General features: G+C 35.2%; 2 protein-coding genes across 2 annotated transcripts; both read right to left on the reverse strand.

Annotated features, from left to right (window-relative positions):
* Positions 1–3,292: 3,292 nt before the first annotated feature.
* Positions 3,293–10,354, reverse strand: LOC109003372 (DNA repair endonuclease UVH1). Its single transcript, XM_018981487.2, has 9 exons — positions 9,422–10,354; positions 8,599–8,825; positions 8,293–8,378; positions 7,884–8,048; positions 5,904–6,722; positions 5,276–5,386; positions 4,938–5,198; positions 4,598–4,821; positions 3,293–3,777 (listed from the first exon to the last, which is right to left on the reverse strand). Exons 1-9 carry the CDS (start codon positions 10,276–10,278, stop codon positions 3,567–3,569), a joined length of 2,961 nt encoding a protein of 986 aa, XP_018837032.2. The 5' UTR covers positions 10,279–10,354; the 3' UTR covers positions 3,293–3,566.
* Positions 10,355–21,495: 11,141 nt separating this feature from the next.
* On the reverse strand, positions 21,496–25,876 carry LOC109020484 (serine/threonine-protein kinase SAPK3-like). Its single transcript, XM_019002949.2, has 9 exons — positions 25,067–25,876; positions 24,529–24,603; positions 23,355–23,456; positions 23,191–23,244; positions 23,019–23,111; positions 22,798–22,890; positions 22,479–22,583; positions 22,266–22,364; positions 21,496–21,973 (listed from the first exon to the last, which is right to left on the reverse strand). The coding sequence occupies exons 1-9, from the start codon at positions 25,187–25,189 to the stop codon at positions 21,698–21,700; spliced, it is 1,020 nt and encodes a 339-aa protein (XP_018858494.2). The 5' UTR covers positions 25,190–25,876; the 3' UTR covers positions 21,496–21,697.
* Between the last annotated feature and the right edge of the window lie 1,113 nt (positions 25,877–26,989).

The following is a 26,989-nucleotide window of genomic DNA, read 5'->3' on the forward strand; positions in this document are numbered from 1 at the left end:
ATAATATATTAGACTATATGATAATTTAATATTAGACTATTAGTATAGCTATATATTAGTATTAGTTATAGTGATTTAATATAACTATATTAGTATAAGTATAACTATAGTCTATATTAGACTATTAGTATTAGTTAAATAGTTATAGACATATATATTAGTATAGCTATATAATAGTATTAATATTAGACTATTATTATAGTTATATATTAGTATCAGTTATAGTGATTTAGTATAACTATAGTCAACATTAGACTATTAGTATTAGCTAAATAGTTATAGACTTATATATTAGTATAGCTATATAATATATTAGACTATATAATAGTATTAATATTAGACTATTAGTATACTTATATATTAGTATTAGTTATAAACTTATATATTAGTATAGCTATATAATATATGATTAATTAAATTTTTATTTTTATGATTAAACTTTTATTTTATAATAACATTATCTTATATATAATTATATTAATAGCATATGATCAAACAAATTACAAATGTTCATATTTAAGATAAACATTTTATGTTATAATTTATAAATTATAATATGAAATTATTTCATATATGATATATAATTATATATATTATATATAAAAATTTCACATATAATTATATATTATATATAAAACTTATATATATAAAATATTTTGTATAATTTTAATTTTTTTATAAAACTTAATATATAAAATATTAATTTATATATATATTTTTTATCAACCGGTCCGGTCCAGGAAATCCTAAAACTGGAACCGGATCGGTTCCGGCCGGCCGGTTTGCACATTATAAGAACCGGTCCAGACCCGTTTTCCGGTTTAAATTTACACCCTAATTGCCACATTATTCGTGATAAAATTCGCTCGGGCCTCCTCAGAGCTATTCATACTTCTTCAGAAGAGCAAGTCGCCGATATCTTCACCAAAGCCTTAGGACAAGAACTCTTTCATCATTTCTTGCGCAAGTTGGGTATTACGAACCTCTATGTGTCAACTTGAGAGAGAGTATTGATAGATATCTTACCTTCTTTAGCTTGCACAAAATTAGGACTCACCTTAATTTTAGGAATCAATCAAATTAGTCTACTTACCTTATGTATAACTTTTTATAATTAGTTTCTTGTACATCTATTTATTTGTAAAGTTGAATACAAATCAATATACAGTTTTGAGTAAATTACTTCTCCTTCTTGTTTCTTAATACTCTCAGTGCTTAAATAGATTTATGGTCATCATGTAATCTAGAAGTATTTGTGACACACTATAACTTATTAATTAAAAGATATATTTGAACTAGTATAAACTCATATGAATATGGTTGTGTGACATTGTTTTAATAAAACTCCAACAAATATGTCTAAACTAAATGCTGATCATCACATGAGTACTATATATATTGAGAAATAATACTTGCAGTTGTGAGTGTGCAAGTGCCGTGCAGTCGCTTTGAAAAAAATAAATAAATATGGGATCCAAATAAAAATAAATTAATTTTTTAATAGTAGACCCAACTTTTTTTCGAAGCGACTGCACGAGATTTACATATTCCACGACTGTATGTAGCATTACTCATATATATTATATATGATGATATTTAGTTTTTTGAATATTAATTACTGATCATCGATCGATCATACAAATGATTCATGCAAACGCACCTAATATCTATCGCACCAGCTAGCTAGCTGGTATGAGTACTGGAGCTAAATAAATATGAGATACATTAACACATTATAAGCAAATTCCACATACCTACATGATGATGCACTATGTATAATTAATTATAAGGTGATAAAATCAAGCATATGATGATCAATTGCTCCTACCTAAAAATGATATATTATAAATGGGTGCCACCAAATTAATCATTATTCTTGTCATGGCATGACTGTTACAAGTCCAATGTCCTAATTCATTGCTAATTAAGATCCATCCAAAAGTGCGTGTATATATATATAGAAGTAGTCGTCGACAACAAGTCGTATCAAGAGCTTCTTAGGTTCAGATCTTCTATTTTTAGGCTCAACGCTTCTCAACAAGTTTCGTACGTGCATGCTAACTTGTATCTCGTTAATTTGCGTACGTCTTTAGTCAGGGTCTCAGATATCTCATGATATCAAACGACAGTTGCAGTCACTTCGTTCGGATACAAAGACTTGTATTAAGCTTCTGCAACAAGTCAAATTTAGTCTGACCACCTAATTGTTGTTAGCAAGCCAATTACTGATGATGATGATGATCTTATCATATCTCCTATATATATATATGTACGACATTAGCGATATGAATTCTACATTTATTTTACCAATTTGTTGCATCTTACTGATCATGATTTTCCACTCCAGATTCTAATCGATTATTTGGCAAATTTCAAACTTGGTTTCAAAACTTTAAAATGCAGTTCATAGCCAACCATTGTCCCTCAGGTGACACAAGAAGTACTTAAACAACTCGTGGTTTTTAGCCGACGAAAAGTCCTTGTCAGTCGCTGATCTTCATCTTTTGGAAGACCACCACCATGTCAGGTTTGCTGGAAGAGTAGGCATCAAGCCCTTGATTGTTTTCACTAAATGGCTGCTAAAGGCAACTTTGAAGAAGATCAAACCCAGTATATATGTAGGTAATGGGGCAAATAACCACATTACCGTTGATATGAGAAATATGCAACTCATCAATGAACCTTACCTTGGTGATGTCGAAGAGGTTGCTCAATTTCAAATGAAAAATATCCTTTTCCTATATCCCAATACAGTCACAAATCTTCTTTCTATTAAAAAATTGTATCATGATAGCAATGGTAGGTTTAGAAAATGCTTGGGGAATGAGATGCGATAGAAATTTGTTATAATAGTAATGAAATGGTTTGTGAACTAAAATGATTTGAATTATGACAGTTTATGGAGTTTTGAAAAAGGAGAGACAAAAAGTTGAATAAAAACATTAGAAAAAAATATTGTTAGAATATAGTGAAGTTCAACTCATTTTATAGTGATGGTCAACTCACGAGGGAGATTCTTTTGCAAGGGCTAACTAGAGAATGTGTATATTAATCATGCAAGTTTCCTTGTTCATTCAGTAAGGCTCGAGCATTTGTGGCTCTTTTTGGTATTGCAACTCATTCAACCATCTATCAATTTTAATTTCTTGAGCCATCCTTCTACTATTGTCTTTCAATTGTTAAGGTGACAATGTAGCATTGTTATTGAGGAAAGAGTCAGTAGAAATGTGTTTCGAGAATTATACCAATATCTAAGAGCAAGCGTTTGCCCTTTCCTATTTTGTCAATAAAATGATCTAAATGTCCACTTGAAATTAATACTGAATATTAGTCTGTAAATGAGGGAGACCACATCGTGGAGGGGATAAAAGGGATGAATGGTAAATTAGCTAGCAATACAAGGCAGAAGAGGCTAAAATCACCCATTTCTGCATCACCAACAATTATCTCATGATAGAACCCTAAATACAAAATTGCAATGATAATGCACTAGTAAATAAATAAGATATCCAAACGAATGAATTAATTAGTTGTCTCACCTCTGTATGACTTGATACCAATTAGCCTCACAATAGGGTTGGATACTTTGCATCAAGGAAATCCCTGAGAGTCCTAGCAGCTTTCTGACCACCCATTAGTTCAGTTAGCCTTTCTACTGGAAGAAGAGCAAGATCAGCCAAGCTATTACATCCATCCATTATAGCCCTGTAATTTGAATCACTCACACCTGGGAGTCGTCTTAGAAACTCAATAGCAGACGTGTTATAGTTTTCAGCTCTGCAACGATAGTTGTAATATACCATCAAAATTTATATCCAGCATAGAAACCGAAAAGAGACATCCAAATTCATCAATTGAGCAATTTAAATCAATTCACTCCATTGCAAGGCCTGTGAAGTGGGTAAGTTTGGGGGCTTCTATAACCCAGTCAGGTGGTTTTGATCTCGGCTAAGGAAGATTTAAGATAAAAGGTAAATTTAAATATTTTCTAAAATTCCCCGGGTTGGGAGAAAGATGATCAGACAACTCCTCCAAATTGATCAGGGAATGCTTGACCACTTGCACCAAACATCTGTCTCCTCTGCAAAAGATGGGGAGATCGTCGGTGAAGCAAAGGTGGGAAATTTAATCTTTCTTACACCTGGAATGAAATTAAAATTGCCCTTCCCGAATTTTGGCATCCAGCAAACACACGAAAGTCTCCATGACCAGGACAAAAATACAAGGGGAAAGATAAGGTTCATCTATCAAGTAGAACTCAGGAATAAAAGGTCCTCAATCGCAACACGCACCATCAAGCCTCATGCAACCATATGCTCTGTTAAACACACATCCAAAATTACCTCATCTTTATGCTTATTTGCTCTAGGACCGATGAAAAATTTAAAGAGTTGGCCATGGAACCCAATGGGTAATTTCACTCGAGCGTCGGGCCAGCCATGGCCTAGCTAACAATGGTTACCCCTAAATGTTTCACCCCGTACCCTCTAGGAGCATCAGATTGAACGAAATGATTTTTTCTATTTTCTTTTATCAGTAAACACAAATTGCTAGTAACAATTTGCAATGAAAACCAATCTTAAATAGTGAAATTTACCTCACATCATCTTCCACAATACCATCCTCAGAAGGAACACCAACTCGAATTGCTTTAATCTCATCCGGTTCATCTTGATTAGCCTTGAGTGAAGCAAATATCTCAGCAGTGGCATGCAGACTGCGAGACCAGATAATGCGCAAGCGTGGAAAATGGAGTACAAGCAATGACAGCTTAGATATAATACTATTTGGAGTAACATCATCACTGATATCACTTGCAGACTGCAAAGAAAAAAAAAAGAACAAAAAAACAAAAACAAAACAAATTCCAAAAAATCAAACCAGAAGAGTATTAAGCCTAACTTATGGCTTTCTGTACATAAACGTAGTTTAATTACCTGGAACGAAAAACTTTTATCTTGTGAAAACTCAATCAAGAGGACAGGTATTTTATAATAACGGACCATAGTCTCTACTTGGTTGTAAAGGCGGCCTGATGTGAAACTCATAAAAAGGTCTTGGATACTCTTCCTCTCCACACATATTAAGGGTGAGAGAATATAATCTCCAACTTCCAAAGTCACTGGTATTATGCGCATGCCCCTCTGATGGAGAACATTTGGAAGGCTACTCATAAACTCTCTCATGTCCACTATTACCTGGAAAAAGAAGAAAAAAAAAACCTTAAATATATATTTCCAGAGAGGAGATCAAGAGGAAACCGAAAATGGCACACCTGCATCTCTTTCTCAATCTCCTTTCTTCCACCTGCCTTTCTTGTTATTGAGTTTTGTGAGCTTGAGGCTTGTGGTTCTACAGAAGAACTTAATCCTAGGCAGCGCCCGTCCTGACTCAAACCCAGGTCACACCCCAACATAAAGATACGTAAGAACTTGATTTCAATTGTGAACATAAAATGATCCCAAGAAATAAACTGAATTTTGTTTCATAAAATAGAAAAAAATACTGACGCAATAGTGCATAATCTATTTCACAAATAAGGACTAAAGACATGCTTATTCTTAAACTAAAGGAAAGATACGAAATCAGGCTTTGCATGTTAAAAGGTGAGAGAGGTCTATGCAGAATTTTCTGGAAAAAAACGTTTTCAGGTCATTAAAGGAATCATCCAAATTAATTACTAGGAATTCAGAATGGAGATATTACAAAAGATTTTTGCTTCAAAGAAAGAACAAATTCACATTAGCAAATGATGAATTTGATCTAATTTCCAGCAAGATCAACACCAAGTCCAGTACCAAGATATTGTATAGTGACCTGCCAAGTAACATATATGACCATGACAACTGAGTCTCCAAGACATCCTGTTTGTCAAAATTGATACAGGACTCCAAATGTCATACCTGATCAACTGGAATCATCATCATTGATTTCTGCCTGATCAGAGATTCAAAAGCTCCATTCTCCCTGCGTATACTAGCCTCAAACTTTTGCACTTCGGTGGAATCTTCATAGAAGAGAAAGTAAACTTTCAACTTTTTTGATGGATTCTCAGCTTTGTAAACTTCAATTTCTCTGACAAAAGTCATGTCTGGATGGTAAACAATAATTACAGAGGGCATCAAAATGTCAAGTATAGGCTGATCGCTTTCTAGGGCATAAAAATGCACTGGTGGCAAGTTCTTAGCACTTCCAGAACCTGTATAATTAGACTCTTGATTATGCTTTTGAAGTATTGGTTTGTCTACAGAGGCACCTTGACTTGTGGCTTCACAAAAACCACCTGCAACCAACGAATTTATTTCATCTTTTTTGCCTTGATTTCCTGAATCTGATGTTTCAACAATATCATTTCTAGCTGCCTTCTCATTGCGATTATTATCTTTACCCCCAGGACTTGGAAGATTAGCTGCGCCTTTCTTATTCCTTACTTTTCCTTTCACTTTTTCATGTTTTCTGCTGCCATTATGAAGTTGGAGATCCTCTCCAACAACATAGTCCATTTTAGCTTGCTTTCTTATTTCTGATGCGGCAGCCAAAAGTGCATCATGTTCCTGCTTGTTTGTACTGCTAGCTTCTGCATTCTGTGCAGGTGTTATAGGGACCACTCCATCAAGAATCCCAAAACCTTTGGGATCCTTTGGTTTTTTTTTGTAACGTGCATGTAGGTCCCGCAGCTCTACTTTGCTCAGCAAGTATTTCTCCCATTCTTCGCGCATGACCTACACCAGGAAACATATCATTGAACAGTTATGTGTTATACATCCATCATTATCAGTTACAAGGAAAAGGGGTAAAAATAGTGTCCCCACAATTCCATACCTGGTTACTTTTCAAATTATTTTTAGGAGAACACAAAAATATAGTAAGAAAAATAATTAAAAACTCTACTTACATACTGATGGTTGAATATGTATGCACATAGCATATTTTTTCATTAGTTACGGAAATAGCTTTTGGTAGAAGTTCTAATAAGCAGAATGCAAGCCCATCAAAACCAACACATGCTTATTGGATTTAAGGGGAAAAGTCATGGATTTCAATTATGTAACGACCCAAGGAAAGCCCAAGCCACATTTGGGCCCATACTCCAAAAGACTAGTCAATGATTCAATTGGCTATAAAGCCCCAATGGAAGGCTCAAACCACGTGGCCTATACTCTAAAATGACTAGTCAATGTTACAATTGGAGCCCCATTGGAACCTTATAAAGAGCAAGAACTTCTCATTCCCAAGCAATGTGAGATCTCATTCACCACCTACCTTTATCCTTATCATATGGGGCATCACATTGGTACTCGTTGGAATCATTATAAGGAGCATAAACTTCTCCCTCTCAAGCAATATAGGATCGCATTCACCAGCTTTCTATGCTCACTCAATAGAAGGTATCACAAATTAATAACCAATTACTCAAATAAGGTTGCAACTCATTCATCTAGTTTCTAAGTAGTCAAAACCTCTTTTCTTTTAACTGAATGCAATCAGGCTATCTCTGTGAGCATTTTGTTTGAACCTTTGGTCAGGCAGCGATGAATAATGACTTCATCACCTATTCTCATCATCAGGTTAAAAGCGCTTAACAGCTATGTATTTCTGTGATCAGCTACAAGTGCAATGAAGTTTTAAGTATTGGTGAGATAATGAAACTAGGAGCTTATATCTTTGCTTTGTGATCAAGTTAAACCCTTGCAAATTCGCATTTTGATGCTAATGGCTTGGTTAGCCTTTGTATGAGGGTGCTAAGCAATTGGCTAGACTAAAGAAAAATATATTCCAACTAAACAAATAAATAAAATTACCAAGTATGGGACACAGAGAATATACTACAGCTAAGAAATATAAGGAAATCTGACAAATAAGAACAGGGTATAGGAAAGAACCTTCTGTGGATTATTCAAGATGCATTCTTCAAGCTGCATGCATGAGCATTCATCTTTGCATGCCACTAGAACAATACCACTGTCATTCTCTTCAGCTTCAACCATAAGCTCTTCTCTTGACAAAGCCAGCTTTTGTCTCTCTTCCTCTATCTCTTCAAGAATCTCCTGTAATAAAATAGCAATGCCTGAATTCAGAGTGAACTTCCAAATCTAATAACTCCAAAGTTTTTGGACTTAATCATCCAAATGAAAAAATAGGAAAAACTACCACCACAAATAAGATATGAAACATAAGGCTGAACACAACTTATCTTTCCTTCATAGTAAGGTTCGGAAACCAATAAGCTCTGCACCTATGAGAAAAAAGTAACCAACAGACTGCAAAGAAAATGGAAACTCACTAACTCACACGTAACACCTTCCACTTTGGAGCCGCCTCCAATACTTCCTCCAAAACTAATGCACTACTTGTACTTGACGATGATGCACCACCAACTGCACATTCATTAAATTTAAGGAAGAGAAATTAAAAAAAAAAAGGCTCCCAAAGGCTCGGTAGTGTAACCCTTGGTCCCCTTCCCCTTCTTTTAATACCCCTTTGAATTTTTCTGTGTTTGATGACAGAATTCAAAATGAGAGCTAGAATGAAGCAGAACAATACACATAAAAGTCAGGTCGAAGCAGAAAAAGAACATGATAATAAACACTCACTCACCTTCTTCCTCAATCTTGTCAGCCCCCTTCGATTTCCTCTTTTTGCCTGCCACACTCTTACCCTGCCCACTCACTAGTTTCACACCATCCGACCTCACAAAACGATAAACCCGTTTCTTCGCATACTCAAATATCTTATAGCTCGACTCTGCAAATATCCAAACTGACCGAAAACTCTCTGACACCCTCAGTGTATCCAAATATTTCAAATAAGTCACTGCGTCATACCTACCCAAGAAATCTCAAAAAATCAGTCGCCAAAACCATTTGATTAGCACAATTTTTACATCAAAGAGAGAAAAAAGTTATTAAAACAGCTACCCAGCAATCACCTCAATATGCTTAAATAACATCTACATCACAGAAGTACTAGAAAGAATATCACTTCAACCAAGTTTTTCAAAACTTTTTTTTGATCGGTACTCCAACCTAGTTTTTCCAAACTAAAGATACCACACTCATAAAACACGCTTAAATTCACAAACAATATTGTTTAAATTACCCAGGCAAACTACTTTCAAAGAATTACATCAGCCAAACTCTAAACGATCTTACAAGTAGGACATTTCAAATCAAAATGTCTAGCTAGACTTTATGTGACATGAAATCCCTGTTCAAGCTAAAAGCAACAAGACTGAGACTCACTGAGTCACGGATAGGATATATCAGGGGACAGTTTCATAAGTAGCTACACTTGAGACTCCCAACCTTACTACGTTATTATCTCCCACAGCATTCCAGAAGCGAAAGTAAACCAGAAAGAAGAAGCCCACGAAAATAAAAGGGAGAAAGAAGAAAAGGAAAGAAAACTGCAGCCGAGGTACCTGACTAGATAATCCAAGAGCTTCCTCAAAGTCTTCAGGTCCGAAACAAGCTGCTTAGTCTTTTTCCCCAAGGTATGCCAAATGGGGTCCAACTGGCGCCTCACGATCTCATCAAAGGATTTGAACAGGCCGTTCTCTACCGTGAGATCCTCAACGTCGACCTTGTTGGTCCTCCTCATCTCCTTCAGGCACGCGTCCATGACCTCCAAGACTGATCTCTGAATCCCCACCATGCATTTGCTCATCGGAACCCTAACGTCGATTACAGCCGGCGGGTCCCGCTCGAGCTCGTCGGAGACGTGGACGTGGAACCTGGGCCAGAGGTGGAGCTTCCTGACGTAGATGCACTTCATGGTGCGCTCAGCCTTAGCGAAGCCGGAGACCATGGCATGGGGACGGTCAGAGAAGGCGAAGACGGAGAGGTCGGGGTTGAGGGAGCGGAGAAGGCGGACAATGAAGGCCTCAGTGGAGGTCTCGGAGAGGGAGTGGGCTGTGAGGATGAGGAGTCCGGCGATGAGGGTAGGGGAGAGGCGGCGGGAGAGGAGGTCAACGACAAGGATGCGGGGGGTGATGAAGAAGACGGAGTTGGAGGCATAGAGGGAGAGGCGGTGGGTAGCAGGGAAGTCAGCGGAGATCTCAGATACAGTAATTTTGTGGCCGGTGAGGTGGTGGAGGATGAGAGATTTGAGGCGGGGATTGGAGGGGGAGAGGAGGAGGAGAGTGCCGCGGGAAGAAGAGTGGAGGAGGACCATGGAGGATATGAGCTTAGAGAGGTAGAGCCCAGAGGAGAGGACCACGAGTCCGCCATTTGGGTCTTCTAGAAGGTCCCCGATTATCTGCTCGTGGAATCGGACCATTCGTACCGGTGGTTACTGCGACGATGGCTTTTGGTTTGTTTCCTCAGAGTGGCGTGTGGCGGGAAGCAGAGGAAGAGCATGCCGAGGGGTTGGTTTGGAAATTCATCCGCCTTATATGCATTCCAGTCAACGGCTTTAAAACGACTGCGTTTTTCTTTTGAGTGTAAGACACCTTCTAGTATACTATAATCTTTATAATTATTATAAGATAGAATTATTTCAGCCATAAACATATTTATTTTTATAAGATTTTTTTATAATTAAAATATTTATCATAAATTTGTGTTATATTTTGTAACATCTATTATATAGTTTATGAAAGAAATTTTATGCAAAAACGCCTATACTCTAAACTATAAAATGTACGGCATCTTCGATCATTTCTCTCATTTTAAAATATTAAATTGGTCTCTATAATTTCTTAAAATCAATGCTTTATACGTTTTTCGATTGTAAATATATATATATATATATATATATTTCTTTTTGGAGGATTCGGTTTCTAAATAGTTAGACATGGCTGCCGCATGTAAACAACAATTGAAACATTTTTATGAAAATACAATAAAAATTTAAGAAAAGATAATAATAATAATCTCCGCAGCCCAGTCCAGTCTCGTTTGTTTTCATAATTTCTCTTAACTTATCTCATCTAATCTTATTTAATCATTACAATTTTTTTAAATTTTCACATAAAATAAAATAAACAATTTAAATTTTTAAAATTTTAAAATACAAATAATATTAAAAAAATATTTTTATAATAATATTTTATTCAATTTTTAACTTTAATCTCAATTCATTTAATTTCATCTCATCTCATCTGAAAAACAAACGAGCAGGCAGGTTTGGGATGAGATGAGACATAAAATTTTCATCTCATCATTACACATTTTTTAAATCTATATATAAAATATAATAAATAATTTAACTTTTTCAAATCTCAATTTAATTTTTTTAAATTTTAATACAATAACATTATTAAAATATAACATTTTAAACTTTCAAATAAAATATAAAATTTTCTTCCCACACCCAAACCCATCCGACGGATTACTTGCAAAAGTACTGCAAAGAACTAATTGGGTGCAGGAATCAAACAAATTTCAAGAAAACAGTCTCCAAAACTAGTTCAGAATCATATCTTACAAAAAGCAAGCACCGAATCTGTCTACTTTAGGAAAACTTAATTTAAACAAATTTAGCTCTAATAATAATCCATGGCAAGTTTGTACATATGACAGGCATGATGTACCAACTGTTGGTTTTAGAATTTCTACCGGAATTTTTTTATTTTTTTATTTGATGGTTAAGAAAATATTTTTTAATAAGTTTGTGATTTTTTTTTTAAATGTTTAGAGGGATTTAAAAAAAAAAAAATTTACTCATCATCATTACACCACATACTACACATTTTTTTTCTTACCAAATGTGTGGTGTATACATGATGAGTAGAAAAATTCAATTAGTTTAAGATAAATAAAATAAAAAAAATGAAAATAAAAATAAAAATATATGTGGTGTGTGAAATGATGAGTAGCAAGCTGCAGAACTCTTTAAAAAGTGATTGAAAACAAAAAGCAAAGTGCAAATTAGGGGTGTGCAAAATTCTGAAAATTTTGACTCCGTCCGACTTCCGCTACGACGCCGACGCAGACTCCGACGGAGTCGGAGTTGTCGGAATTCAGAGTCGAAATTTGGAGTAGCTTCGAATAACTATTCGGAGTCGAAGTCGGAATCGGAGCTCCAAGGAGCTCCGACTCCGACTTTGAAATTTTTTTTATAAAACCCAACTGTAAAACGACGTCATTTTATAGCTGGGTTTAAAAAAAAAAATTGAACGACACCGTTCCACTTAATATGGAACGGCGTCGTTTCATATTAAAAAGGGGGCTCCAAAACACGTCACCCCCCTTCTTCAGTCCTTCTTCCTTCTTCTTCATTCTTCTGCTTTCTTCTTCCTTCTCCCTTCTCTCTCGCGTCTCACTGAACCAGTGAAGCCGTCTCGAGCCTCACTTCTCGTGTCTTTCTTGCCAGCATGCCGCCGTTCCTCGTTGCTCCTCTATTTAGCTTCCACCTACGGTGAGAGTAAGGTTATGAGCCCTAAATTTAATTCAAGCACGTCTCTTATGAATTGGAGCCAGTAGTTGTGATTTTTGTGAATTGGTTGTATTGAATATAGTCCCAACAAATCAAGATGCTCAAAACCCTGAATTTTACATTGTATTGAACACTTGCGCTCGAGCGAGGTGTCGAGCGCAAGTCGAGCGCAAGTCGAGCGCACGTTGTATTGAACATTGGCTCAAGCGATATGTCGAGCGGAAGTCAAGCGAACCTCTCTGGAAGAGTTCTGCTCGAGCGCTACGTCGAGCGCACATCGAGCGAACCTCTCTGGATGGGTTCTGCTCGAGCGCCACGCCGACCTCTGTTCGGAATTCCCTCCGACCACCGTTCGGAGTTCCGATTGGATGTCGGAGCTCCGACCTTCGTTCGAAGTTCCGATCGAAGGTCGGAGCTCCGAACTCCGATCAGAATCGGACTCCGACTCAGTTCGGAGTCGGAGTCGGAGGGGCAATTCGGCTCTGACTTTTGTCGGAGTCGAAGGTCGGAAATGACAACTCCGACTCCGTCAGAGTCGGAGCCCACCCCTAGTACAAATTGCACTATCGGTAGAAAGGCTCGGTAACCTTTCTCAATGGACGTAACATCGTCTTTGATTAAAATATTTTAAAAAATTATTATGAACAGAAACTTAACTAGTATGTGCTATTATGGGGTTATTTGAATCTATGCATACCTTCTAGGGATACAAGCCTTAATCACTAGGCCACCAAACAAGTATTATATCCTTTGGTAAAATAAAAAGATTTTATCAAATTGAAAAGTTGTGATTCTTCATAAGTGCTACTTCATTATTTATAAATAGGAGACCCCACCCACGAATTTGAACACTCAAAACTCTCTAAAAATTAGAGAAACACTTTTTTCTTTATTTTTGTTTTTCTTTTTTTGGATTTTGACAATTTTATATCGGCTTCAAAGATCTTCTTTTGTATGCACCGAAAAGAAGATTAACGAGAATCTACGTTACTATATTTTGAATAAACTGTCAAGAAGCCAAGTGCATATTCTAATTCAGAGGCATTGTAATTTTATTCTAAGGAAAACGTCATCAATATGCCTCAACACCAAATTCTCTTTTTCTCGAATGTTATCGTCATTTTCTTTGGTCTCTAGTTTACAAAACACATTGTATAAATTATTTATATCTATATATTTCCCAACAACCTTATAGTAGAAATTCACTTCGTTAAACTAGACTTGCATTGCTAATTGCTTGGTTGTTGCTATGACTTTTAAAGAATCTATTGCACTTGAGAAATTTGGAAGAATCTCAAGCATTGGCAAGAAAAGATTGAAATCTTTCTTCCAATACTTGGGTTGTAGTTTGCAATTGAAAAAGATCCTCCTGATGATTTACATGAACGTACCATTGATTTGCAAACCTACATTAAGTTTACAAAACACATTGCATAAATTATTTATATCTATATATTTTCCAACAATTGTAGAGTAGAAATTCACTTTGTTAAACTAGACTTGCATCGTTAATTGATTGGTTGTCACTATGACTTCTAATAAATCTATTGCACCCGAAAAATTTGGAGGAATCTCAAGCGTTGGCAAGAAAAAATTAAAATCTTTCTTACAATACTTGGGTTGTATTTTGTAATTGAAAAAGATCATTCTGATGATTTACATGAACCCACACATACCATTGATTTGCAAACAAATATAGAGTTCAAAGCACATTGAGTTTAGAAAGCACGTTGCATAAATTATTTATATCTATATATTTCCCAACAATCTTAGAGTATAAATTCACTTTGTGAAACTAGACTTGCATTGTTAATTGATTTGTTGTCACTATGACTTCTAACGAACCCGAGAAATTTGGAGGAATCTCAAGCATTGGCAAGAAAATATTAAAATCTTTCTTACAATGCTTGTAATTGTATTTTGTAATTCAAAACAACCCTCCTGATGATTTACATGAACTTGCACATACCATTATGTAACACCCTGCTCCCTACGGTTAGAGAATAAAATCACTTTTAGAAAGTCTCGGGAATAGGTGTGCTATTACTGAATTTGACTTAAGAATATATATTTTTCTTTCTGAAGGAAGCACCAAGTACAAAAATTTCTAATAATAAATAGAGTCATTTTGTATTAAAATACTGAAATCATGTATGAGAGTATGCAGAATCATTTATTAAAATTTTTCAAAGTCTGTACCATAAAAATCATAACTTAAAATCTTTATACATGATCTAGGCCATTGTCACGTCTCCCTAGACTAACACATGGAAGAGAGATATTTATAGAGAAATTTGAGAGATGGTGCTGACGAGTTCGAGTTAGACTCGGTCATAATCAATTAAAACGAGAGTTTAAATTAAAAATATGATTCAGTAGTTCATTCATTATAGGATTGGCAATGACTGAGACTACATAGGGAACTTCAATCAATGATAATTTTAAATTGAAATAAATTTCTAATTGCCGGTCTTTAAATTTTAAAATGAGTCTAACTCGTTTAATAAATAATAAATGAGATTTATCCTGGTTATTGAACCTAATTAAAACTTCTAATCAACCACAATAATTTATCGCTTGTGGGCTCGTCCACTATAGCCCATTAAATATAATTTAAGCCCAAAACAAATTATCAATATTCCAACTTTAAAATTATTAGGCCTAGTTGTTACACGTTGATTTGCAAACGTACATTAAATTCAACTTTTCCTACTTTAAGTACTTGAGCAGAGATGAAGTTACCTATCATAACAGTCATGCCACTTGTATCCTAAAGAGTTGAAAAAAAATTGCAATTAGAAATGACATGTATGTTTGCTCTTATGTCTACTATTGTAACACCCATTCCTATAAGTTAGGAATGTCATGTGACATTCATAACTCAAGCCAGGTAAGAGACTTACATAATTAGGTTTGATTTGGATAGTGAGATGAGATGAAATTGTTTTAAATAAGTTGAATAAAATATTATTTTTTAATATTATTATTATTTTGGGATTTGAAAAAATTGAATTGTTTATTATATTTTGTGTGAAAAATTAGGAAAGTTATAATAATGAGATGAGATGAAATCATATCTGAATCCAAACAAGGCCTTAATAAAAATATCTCGTTATTTCATAAACGAGTTCTTAAATAGATCGAGACTTAAGAATAAATTATAATAAGAGTTTCGATGCTGAAGAAAAATAAAATAACTAACTTAAATCCAAATCAAATTAATTAAATTGTCCACATAGATTGTATTAATACTAAGTTCCTCTGGCTAAGCCTGGCCTGCATGGTTATCTTGATCATCTTCCTCACCTAGGTGGTTAAATCGTAAAATAAAATGAATTGAAGACCCAATAAGAAACACACTATATCATAAACATAATAAACATTAAGTTCTCCAACACTATGTATACTTAATACTGATAAAGATCTTAATGTTCATACTTATGGTCATGACATACATGACTTACAAAACTTGACTTTAGTATCTTTTCTTATTTGGTCAACACACATTAACCCTATGTGCAGGATTGTGTATCGGTTCCATTGCTTGTAGCTACAAGCGAAATCGCTAAATATATCATATATAATTATGATGGATCGCGCTTAGATATATGGTTAGGAGTATAAAAAAATTGGTGAACTAGTAAACCGAATCAGACTGGACCGAACTGATGGGTTTGGTCCGGTATCGAGTTTGGTTCGATCCGGTATCAGTTTTATTTTTCTTAAAACATGTCAAAATCGGTCTGGTTCCAGTTTTTCTTTTTCTAAAATTGGATCGGATCGAACCAGACCGGTTCATATATATTATAATTTTTTTATATTGTATATAATTTTTATATATAATATATAGCTATATATAAAATAATTTTGTATTATATGATAAATTACTAATTAATATAATATTAAGTTTTAAAATCTTATATCACTATAGTCTATTGTATTAATAGTTATACTAATACTATATCACTATATATTATAATATACTACAATATATTATCACTATAGTATTATATACTATAATATACTATTATATATATTATATAATATAGTATATAGTATATTAAAATTGAAAAACCGAATCGAACCGGAATCGGTAAAATTGAAAGTATCAGTTTAAGAGGGTAACCGGTGCGGAATCGGTTCTTGAAAATGTAAAACCGGTGCATACCGGTTCGGTCCAAAATTTTATCCAAAATTGGATCAAACCAGACTGGTTACACCCCTATCTGTGACTTGCACATCCACCCATAATTTAGTACCATGCATGTCTGTGGTCATCTTATATCTTATCATTCTTATACTTGACTTATCTTATTCTTATTATATGAAGATCTTCATGACATAAATATGACGAATGAGATGCATGATTCTCTTATAAATATAACGAATCTCATCTACTTTTTTCATAACACAATATTGATTTCTTAGAATAAAATATGTGATATAGTTTCTCTTGAACATAAGCTACTATGCATGAATAAACATAATATATACATGAACTATAGTTATTTGAAAAAAAAAAAAAATTGAACATAAATCATAATATAATATGGCATCATGGCATGATGAATGACATATACTACGTAATTAATTAACTTCACAACTTAGTACGTAAAAAGGGTCATCTAAGAATTAGCTTTGTGTACTATTATAATTTAAGGATCTAGTTTACGATACTAATGAGTGTATGGTCATGGGTAATTTCAGAGTTCGAGATGTCTGAGCGCTGCACCTCCTAGCTAGCGCTAATGCAATAATTTAATCGCATAGCTCGTCACTTATACAAAATAATGTATTGTCACTTAGTTTCTAATAAAGTATGTATTAGCATTCTATCTGAATAATTTATACTATCTTTAAATGACTTAAGAAATTGGGTCATAAATGTAAGTTAAAATTAAAAGAATCTAAGGCTTTGCGCTTCTCACATATAGATTAGCATCCTTGGGTTAAATAGGAATGAAACAGAAAGATGGCTTACTGAGATAACTAGTGCGGAACCGGTTGCAGTTGGGGTGGTCTCGGTTGGTGGGGCAGTTGTTTTCGACTCCCCTTTATGGCTATTAAAGGCAGTGGAACACCAAAGTAAGTGAGAAAACAAGGAGTTTGATGCATGTTGTTAGAAAGGAAAGATCCAAGAATCAAAGGTGGAGGAACTTAGAATTCTCTTACACAATGGGTGGAGCACTTGTCTTGGCTAGTTTTCCAGCAATTGGCAACGACACTCCTCATGGTTCACTCTGGGTACTGGTCAGAAGGAGAGAGAGAGAGAGAGAGAGAGAGAGAGATGAAGGTAGCGACGTTAATGGCTTAAGCGTTCTACGAGACAGAAGCGTTATATCCTTTATTTTCATAGGCTAAGTAATATCATTTTTTTTCACAAATCGAGCCTCCATAGGTGAGTGATAGTCAGTTGGTAGGGGTGAATATAACGTGAGTAAAGGAGTTGTAATTAGATAATAACTATAGAAAAGTGCTACAACCACAAAGATGTCCCACAAAAGTAAACTCACATGGGTTCGTGTGATATGCAATATCTACTTTATAATAAAAACAGCTTTACAATCTAACGTACTACATCAAGTTATGTTAGTTTGTGAGTTTATTTTTGTAGAATCTATTTGTGGTTAAAGCATTTCTCACAACTGTGGTTAAAGCATTTCTAACAACTGTAGTTATTTTTGGTTGAAAGTAGGAAGGAAGGTGGAAGACAATATAAATGTGGCGAATGAGATTCGTTGGAGTAAGCCAAAGTTGATATATAAAATCTTGAGAATAACAAAGGATAACTTGTTATTTAGATATAAAAGGATACGATAGAATTAAAGTAAAAATTATGAGGTTCCAAGATACCAGGCAACCAAGAGCAAGTCAATAGCACTAAGCAACAAGCAATGGATTGAGTGCATCTTTCCTCTTTATATTAGTAAGGTTGTCAGAAGGTGAAACTTGAGTTTGATTGCAAGGGCGCTAACATGCAACCGTTTCAATAAGGCGTGCCTGAACCTAGGTGCCCTATGTAGCTTGTGCCCGTCCGTCTGTCAAAGGATGAATTGGCCCTGCCCCTCCCCTCCTCATCTGGCCCCAATGGGCTCAGAACCCGACACCTTAAAATCATCTAGGGGTTCAATCTAAACCCCTAAACTAATTTAGGGTTTTAGATTAAAACCCTAATTTGAAACGAATCAACATACACACAATACAATCCTCCACAGCACACAAAACACAATACATTCCTCCAAATCCAATGAATCATCCCATCCTTCATGGTCTATGACTCAACCACCCAAAAAAAAATCAATTAACTGCCAAAAAAAGAGCATTTGAGAATAAGGTTTTGGATTCATACTTACAAAGATGGAGGGAGAAGGAGAAGGTGTTTGTAGTATTGGAGACGGCTTTAGCTGTGGACTGCAACGTCAATGGAGAGAGAGAGAGAGAAAGAGAGAGTGAGATTTCTGAGAGTGATCCAAGCACCCAAGGGAATTAACCCTTAATGAAACGACGTCGTTTTGGGATACCCAAAACTATCTCGTTTCATTATAAATAGAGCGTTGCTATTGGGCCACTTCTTCCTTACTGCTCATACTTACCGCTTGATGTAGTTGTGACACATGGCGGCCACGTGGTTATGTGATTAAAAAAGACTAGATAATTGCATCTTGGGCTAGTGAGAGAGAAACAGAGGAGGAGAGAGAAAGGAAAGAGGATTAAAGGCTAAAGCATAGAACTCACCTTTGGAAATTCTGTTAATGGAGGAGGGCTGAGTTTCCAATGCTTGGTGTCATAGCACCTAGTCATGGAAGAGAGTAGAGGAGCGGCACTATGTTACCAAGAGATAGACTGGGCTAGAGAAGTAATAGAGGAGAGAAAAGTTTGAGCTATAGAGGAGAGAGCGTGAAGACGAGGAAGGCGGGGGCTATGGGAAGAAGCTTACCTAGTAGTGTTTGATCTATTGGTGGTTCTGCATGCCTTGAGTTTGGTTTAATGTATGGCATGGTTGACTTGCAGGCTGGGTCTCGGTGGAGGTGAAATTGATGTTGGCAGCACCAAAATAGAGGGGTTCAGCGTGGTGACAATGTGTCATATCCACGTCAAGCGGTTAGAGGAGGGGTAACTATGAGGGGGCACGGTAGAATTTGTCTTATATATGTGTGTGTGTGTGTGGGCCGGATGGGAATATCTTGGGTGGGCCTCGGCCCAGCCCCAACCCAGGCCCTATCCGCTCATGAATTTACCATGTGGGCGGATCCCCAGCAGCCCACATGGGACGGACGGGGCCCAGACAGGGGTGGGGGCGGAGGGGCAGGCAACCCCGCCTCCCACCCCTAAGCAATGGCATCAAAAATTTGATGAAATAATTTTACTTATGATTTTAAGAGAAATGAATGTCACAATGTTTATACATTAAAATAGTTGATGATGCATGTATAATGCTATGTCTTTATGTTGATGATAATCTCATCTTTGATACCAATGTAGATATTGTTCTTGATGCCAAATAATTTCTATCTAAAAATTTTGACATGATTAATATGGGAGAAGCACATGTAATTCATAATATTAAATTAATGAGATATTGTGATAGTATTAGTATAAATTAATTTCATTAAATTGAAAAGATTCTCAAGAAGTTTGACAGATTCAAATGCAAACTTGTTAGTACTCATCTTTATCCTTGTTAGCGTTTAAGTAAGAATCTTGAAAATCCTATGTCACAACTAAGATATTTACAAATTATTGGTATTTTGTTGTACATTGTTAATTCTTCTAGAAATGAATTATTTGGAAGACATTGGATAGAATACTTTACTATTTGAAATGAATCATGACATATGGTATCATGCATTCTAGGTATTCTGTTGTATTAAAAGCACACAATGATGCTAGTTGGATAACTGACACTGTAGATCGTACAGGCTCGACCGGATATATTTTCACTCTTGGTGGAGCAACTATAGTTTGAAAATCTTCCAAGCAAACTGTGATTTCATAGCCAACTATGGATCTTGAATTAATAGTTTACAAAGCACATTGTAAACTATGGATCTTCTAAATTATTCCTTTTTATATTCTTTGTTGTCTAGTTTACAAAGCACATTGTACAAATTAATTATATCTATATATTTTCCAACACAAACAACCCTAGAGAAGTGCATTAGCATGGACTTAGCATTTCATACATTACAAGAGGATAATGAGGAATAATCAAAGAGGGCCGTGTATAATAAGACCATGTTCCCACTAGTAACTGGAGTCAAACCTCTCTCTCGTAGTCCTTCAAGCACGTCTATCAAACCACACAAGTTGAATCTTCCTCAGGAGCCCCACGCCATTTAACCAACAATTCAATGAATGGCTTGTTATTAAGAGGATTCATTCTCCTCTGCAGTATACTCTCTGGCTCAGTCCTGAATCCACCATGTTTCTATGCATTGGCCCAACATGTTTCTTCAATCTGAACACATGAAAAAACAGATGAATTCTGTGGTAGTTCTAGTTTATATGCCACTTGTCCTATGCGCTCCATCACTTCAAAGGGACCACAGTACCTTGCTACCAACTAATTAGGACTATCCACAGGACCCAAACTCTGCTGTTTATACTTTTGCAATTTCAAATAAACCAAATCACCAACTTGAAACTGTCTCTGAATATGGTGTGGATATCAATATTATGCACATTTTACGCTATTCTCAGCTCACGGCAAGCCATGTGAAAGATTTTGTAATGCATTGGTAATTGAAAGAGAAACGGAAAAATGAAAGAAAATGTTCGATGGTTCAGCATTACGATGCCGACATCCACCAATAGGTAAGAGCTTTTAGGTAAGATCACTAACAGCAGCAGGTTTTGATATTTTTATCGAGTTATCCTATTATCAAGTCGGTGTGTAAATAGAATTTTACTATGTCACGTAAGCATTTTACTATATGTGTTTTCCACACGGCTTATAAATAGAATTTTTCTTGTTTACCATGTATATTACTCCTATTTATAGGACAATTGAGGTAGGTAGAGATAATACAAATATAGAGATCATATCAGTTTAGGGGATTATTAATTTGAATATAATCAAATCATTCTAAATAGAAAGGATAGTAACAAATCTCAAGATTTGAAGATACTCAAATTTATTATAATCTGACATCCCCTCAAATATATTATATTCAAATCTATTTTATTGTATTGATACACAAAACCCAAATTGATACTTGGTTCAAATTTACTTGTGCACGAGTTTCCAGCATAGTCCTCTACAAACTACAATGTGATCAACACAATAAATGCAGAATAAAGTTTGTATCCCAAGCCATGTTCACATAGCAGTGACATAGTCGCCACTGACATCGACTTCGGATTCAATATCAGCCTCTATGTCATCAATGCCCGATACCCCGGCAGCGGCTTCCCCACCAGCTTTGGATCCTTCCCCTGGAATCTTTGCATCTTGTATGATCTGCATAATTTCATCCACACTCTGAATTGGTTGGTCATATTTTGCCTCACCGGTTGTCTTCTCAATTTCTACAAGCTCTTTTGGCAAGTTTTTCAGAAACCAAGGATGGTTTTTTATCTCAGGGATAGTGATCCTCTGTGGATAGGTATTGAGAGGACTAGTTAGTAGATATTATAGGCGTCATTTGGATACAAGGTGCAGTTGAACCAACTTCATTAGCAGAAAATCTAAGAAATAAGCATAACATCGACTCAGCATTTGCCAATGTGATCTTTCAGACATTTATACTAAGAAACAAGGTTGGTTTGTAATAAATTCTTTGAAAAGCAGACGAAACTATCCATTTCCATTAGTGGCCTAGTGCCTCTGTGACAATTTAAAGGTAAAAGTGCTAATAAGAGTAATGTTCAATGTTGAGACAAGTTACCTTGCCAGGATTCGCAACAAAAATATGTGAAAGTAGTTGCCTGCAGTCTGCAGACACGCGTACATAGTCAGGTATGGAGTACTGAACGCTCATTATTCTCTGTCAACAATGAAATGGAATAAAGAATATGGTTAGGAACAACCATTGATGTGGATTTAGAGTCACAGTCAATATTATATTTATCCATAACTATGGTGTTCAGAGGTAACTCACTCCGATTGTCTTGCGAAAATTTCTAGGGTCATCGGGATCCTCAAATGGGTATGCTCCCACCAACATTACATATAGTGTCACACCACAGGACCAAACATCTGCAATCTACAGGCACTACCAAATTATCAAGCAAACAGAAATATTATGGAAGATATGTTAGGAATATCAATTTGAAGGACTATTTTGCGTGTCGAAAACAGCTGCAAGACCACAAATAATACATTGCTCGTCTTAACCACCGAAAACATCTCCACAAATAAGGGAAATGCTGAAAAGAACTTTCCAGAGATTCTATATCAAAATGTAGAGAACTTAGTACCTTTCCATCATACTCCTTTCGTTGGAGAACCTCTGGTGCAATGTATGCAGGTGTTCCAACTGTTGATTTGGGTTGGGAGTGCAACAAAGCAGACTGCAAAGCATGAAAAATCCAAAATCAAATGTATTATTAATTGAACAGATTAGTTACTGCAGAAAGCGTAAAAACTATTGCTTGAGCTCAACTTAATACAGCCTTATTAAACCTAGGAAATCATTAACCTTGGAGTAGCCAAAATCACAAATCTTAAGTCTTGGCGTTGGACTCCCATCCAATAGTGTGTTTTCCAGTTTAAGATCCCTGTGACAAATTTCCTGCAGTAAAAGCAGAGGATGATATAAGAAAGAACAAGCTTGTAACTACAATAGTTTATAGAAAACACACGTACGATACCATGGTATGACAGTAGCTGACTCCAGAGATTAGCTGCTGGAAGAAAAATCTGCCCTGTCATAAGAGTCACATTCATATGGTCAGTAGGCAAACTTCAAAATAAACAACTTCCATATGTGTGACCATCATGTGCACGAGATAATTACAAGCTACACAATCACAACCTCATCTTCACTAAATCGACCAGCACTGCATATCCTCTCAAAGAGTTCACCACCAGCTGCATATTCCATGACAATAACTAAATGGGTAGGAGTCAGCAAAACCTGCAAACAATGTGATCTTTTAAAGCATGCTCCTATCTACATACAAAGCAACAAAGATTTATCCATAATCTTCACTGCAAGCTCGAGCTTGATTCTTTAACCATCACGTGCGAAATAAATTTCACTGCTAAACCTTTAGCTAATCACACACGCCATAGAATTTAGGGTTAATTACAGAATCAGTCATTCGGTTTTCACTGCTTTGCAAAAAAACATCCTTGGGTTTTCACTGTTTGCAGATTTGTTTTGAGTTTTAAGAAACTCACAATTTAGTCTCTCCGTCTATTCATGTTAATTTTTTAAAGGCACAATGTGTCACATGAATACACGTGTCGGCCAATTAGAAGCCAACACATGGCATTCATTTCCATGCCAGCCATCAAATTAATATAATAAAAATGGTTTTAAAAATCCAAGAAAAATTCTTATAAATCCCAAAAATTCAAGAAAATATGTAAATATATATAACCAGAATAAATATATATATATATATAAACAAAAGAAAAAAAGAAAGGAAAAATTGATAGCATCCACCTAGGCCACTGGCTTAAGCGTTCCCTATCTCCATACATCATTAGTGTTATATACAGAATGCTATCAAAATAACGTGTCCCCATTTCCAACTCAGTCTTCCGTGTGCAGATATGTTGGGTTAACAAGAAACACATTGCAAATAGTTTATCAATTTAATCACGATACGAATGAGATAGAGACTGATGAAAAAATTATGCAAATTGAGGGTTCTTCTAGTCAAAGTGAACAGTTCAATAGTCTTTAGTTAACAAATTGAAATTTGGGTTTTTGATGGAAACGGAAATAGAGAAAAACAAAATAGAGACAAACCAGCTTCTGATTATTGAATTGGTGGTCTGTGATTTCAGTTTACGAGATTGCTACACGGTTTGAAGTCGATGTCATCCATAATCTTTAATAAATCATATCCCTACATGCTTGAGTTATCCTTATAGCTAACTTACAACAAGTCCAACCGTCCAGGTATTAAAAAAATCACACTTTAGATCCCCACCCTAATGAAGGTAGAGCATAAACAAATAGAATATTAAATTCTTACCTCTTTGAACCTGACAATGTTTGGATGCCTCAGAGATCTGTGGTTAATGATTTCTCTCTGAACATTCTCATCAATCTGAAACAAGAACAAAAATCAGAAAAAAATTAAATGTGAATCACCAGTAACATGGGGATTTGAATAAGTGAATCTACTTACTGAAGTAAAGCATTAAACGAGTCTCCCTTCCAAATTTACAAACTCACTACTAACGTTCCACCTGCAGTCTTCTGTGGACTATATAATACGCAGAGATATAACACTATGGTACTTATTCTGCCCAATAGACATTAGACATGGTGGATTCGACACCAATATTTGTAACTACACAAAACAATCAGCAAAATAACTTCTACAATTATTTTTCATAAACAGTGAAAATTCTCCAAAACAGTATTATCTGCTCATTCCCAAATGACAATTAGAGAGAGAGAGAGACGTTGAAACAAAATCCCTCAGTCAATTTCTACTTACCAGAAGAGCAACGAGCCTAATTAATAAGTGCAATTCATGAAAGAAGTAAAACTTAACAGAAAATTACCTTCTTCCCCCTTTCTATGTACTTGACAGCAACAAGCTCCTTTGTCTTCTTATCTCTTACCAACCTCGCCACTCCGAAATTCCCTGAACCAAGCTCTTTCATTGGTTCATATCGCTCCTCCATCTCAACTCACTCCAATTGAAACTCTCTCACCCGCACATACAAAAATAAAAAAATCACTAGTACTGTTCTATTTCAAAATTCACAAACGGTCCAAAAGCCCCAAATAGCAACAAAAAGAAAACAAAGCCAAACAAATTTTAGAAACAAGAAATGGCACGGCTGAAAATTCTAGAAACAGAGAGAGAATCAAAGCAAGAACACCAAGTATTGGCAAGTTCTTAAGTTCAAAGAGATTACAACAAAAACCCAAATGAAGAACAGTAGCCGGAATAGAGAGAAGCTAAAATAAAAGCCAAATAATCCAGAGAGAGAAAGGGAAGACTGCTTTCAAAAGAGTCGGAGAGCCTCGACCTCAAAACTTTCCACGAACTTAACGAAAAGGTCTAACTTCTAACACATAATCCAAGCCTGAATCATTTTATATAATTATCCGGGAGAAAAAAAAAAATATCTTAAAGATCTAACAATGATCAAAAGTTGGAATAAAAAGGACACGTATCATTTATAAATCCTCGCTTCGAAGTGTCGCTCGAAAACAGTCTGACTATGACTCTTTGAGTCTGACACCACCCAAAGACCGCGTCGTACGTATGTGACACGAGGCGGGTTTTGCTTGAACGGGGATGCGTAGCTTTACGGTCCCAGGAAGGGCGCCGGATAAGTTGCTGTCATCGTCCGAATATAGAAAAATGGAAGTGGGTCTAGGTAGATTTGTACGTTGTGGCTGTCGGTTCTATGAAAGTGAAAATACTATATTATCTATAATAATAACAATAAGAATTATGGGAGTCGGAGGCGTAGTGCTTTTGTTTCAGTTGCTGCACATGTAGCTGTCGTTTCTTCTCTTCTTTTCTTTTCTTTTCTTTTCTATTCTTTTCTTTTCTTTTCTTTTCGTGAATGCGAGTATATGGACAAAATAAAAATATAGAAAATTCGCATCCTTCATTGGAAGGGAAGACAATGTCAGGTGCACCTTAAATTTGATTACGTTTTCAAAGGTAGATTTGTGGTAAATTAAAGGAGAGGAACAAAAAGTATGATTTTCTTACAATTGTATAATTCTGCTTTTCTTTTTGGAGCTTTATTTTTGTATGTGCGAAAATATTTAAGCGAACAAAATCGTAATAAATAATAATGTTTTAAAAAAATAAATATCGAACTTATAAGGATTAATTATATTATTGAGTATTAAAATTTATTAATTATTTACTATTTAGAAATAAAGCCGAAATTTTGTAGATTTTACCACCTCAATTGGACTAACGTGCTTGAAAAAAAAATAAATTAAAAGAAAAGAGAATAAAACTTAAGGTTGTAGAGATAATAAAAATAAATCTATAACTTTTGATTTCACCCAACTAATCAATCTCACACAATTTATTATTCTTTTTTATAAAATTCTAATTTTTCAAGTTCAATGGTTTCTCTCGAATAACATTAGAAATATCTCCACCTAATAATTCATCATATATATATATATATATATATATATACATATATATTTCTATGTAAATTAAATTATGTGGAGATTCATTACGTTGTTTGAATTTTTCTTAATCTAAAATCATACTATCTTTATCTTTTGCTCAACTAATGATGTTTCATCCCAAAAGCTTCTAATCACAAATTACATCTCGGTTTCATTATGATTCAATAGATCAAACAATAACTGATCAAAAAATTATAAGCAATAAGATCAAAGATAAACACTCGACATAAAAAATTAGAAATAAAATAATTTAAAATTTAAATTGTGTATTCAAAGTTAAACCACATCAAAATTCTAGAAAAATAAAATTA

Source organism: Juglans regia, chromosome 2 (assembly GCF_001411555.2).
Source record: "Juglans regia cultivar Chandler chromosome 2, Walnut 2.0, whole genome shotgun sequence".
In the NCBI taxonomy this organism is placed as follows: domain Eukaryota; kingdom Viridiplantae; phylum Streptophyta; class Magnoliopsida; order Fagales; family Juglandaceae; genus Juglans; species Juglans regia.

What these genes read in the sequence shown, in the direction of transcription:
- LOC109003372 (XM_018981487.2), bottom strand. Translation starts at nt 10,278, where the DNA reads ATGGTCCGATTCCACGAGCAGATAATCGGGGACCTTCTAGAAGACCCA. An exon ending in CTCTTGGATTATCTAGTCAG is followed by an intron (nt 8,826 to 9,421) that starts GTACCTCGGCTG and finishes TTTCTTGGGTAG; the next exon opens with GTATGACGCAGTGACTTATT. An exon ending in TGACAAGATTGAGGAAGAAG is followed by an intron (nt 8,379 to 8,598) that starts GTGAGTGAGTGT and finishes ATGAATGTGCAG; the next exon opens with TTGGTGGTGCATCATCGTCA.
- LOC109020484 (XM_019002949.2), bottom strand. Translation starts at nt 25,189, where the DNA reads ATGGAGGAGCGATATGAACCAATGAAAGAGCTTGGTTCAGGGAATTTC. An exon ending in GTCGATTTAGTGAAGATGAG is followed by an intron (nt 23,245 to 23,354) that starts GTTGTGATTGTG and finishes CTCTTATGACAG; the next exon opens with GGCAGATTTTTCTTCCAGCA. An exon ending in TTGTTGCGAATCCTGGCAAG is followed by an intron (nt 21,974 to 22,265) that starts GTAACTTGTCTC and finishes ACCTATCCACAG; the next exon opens with AGGATCACTATCCCTGAGAT.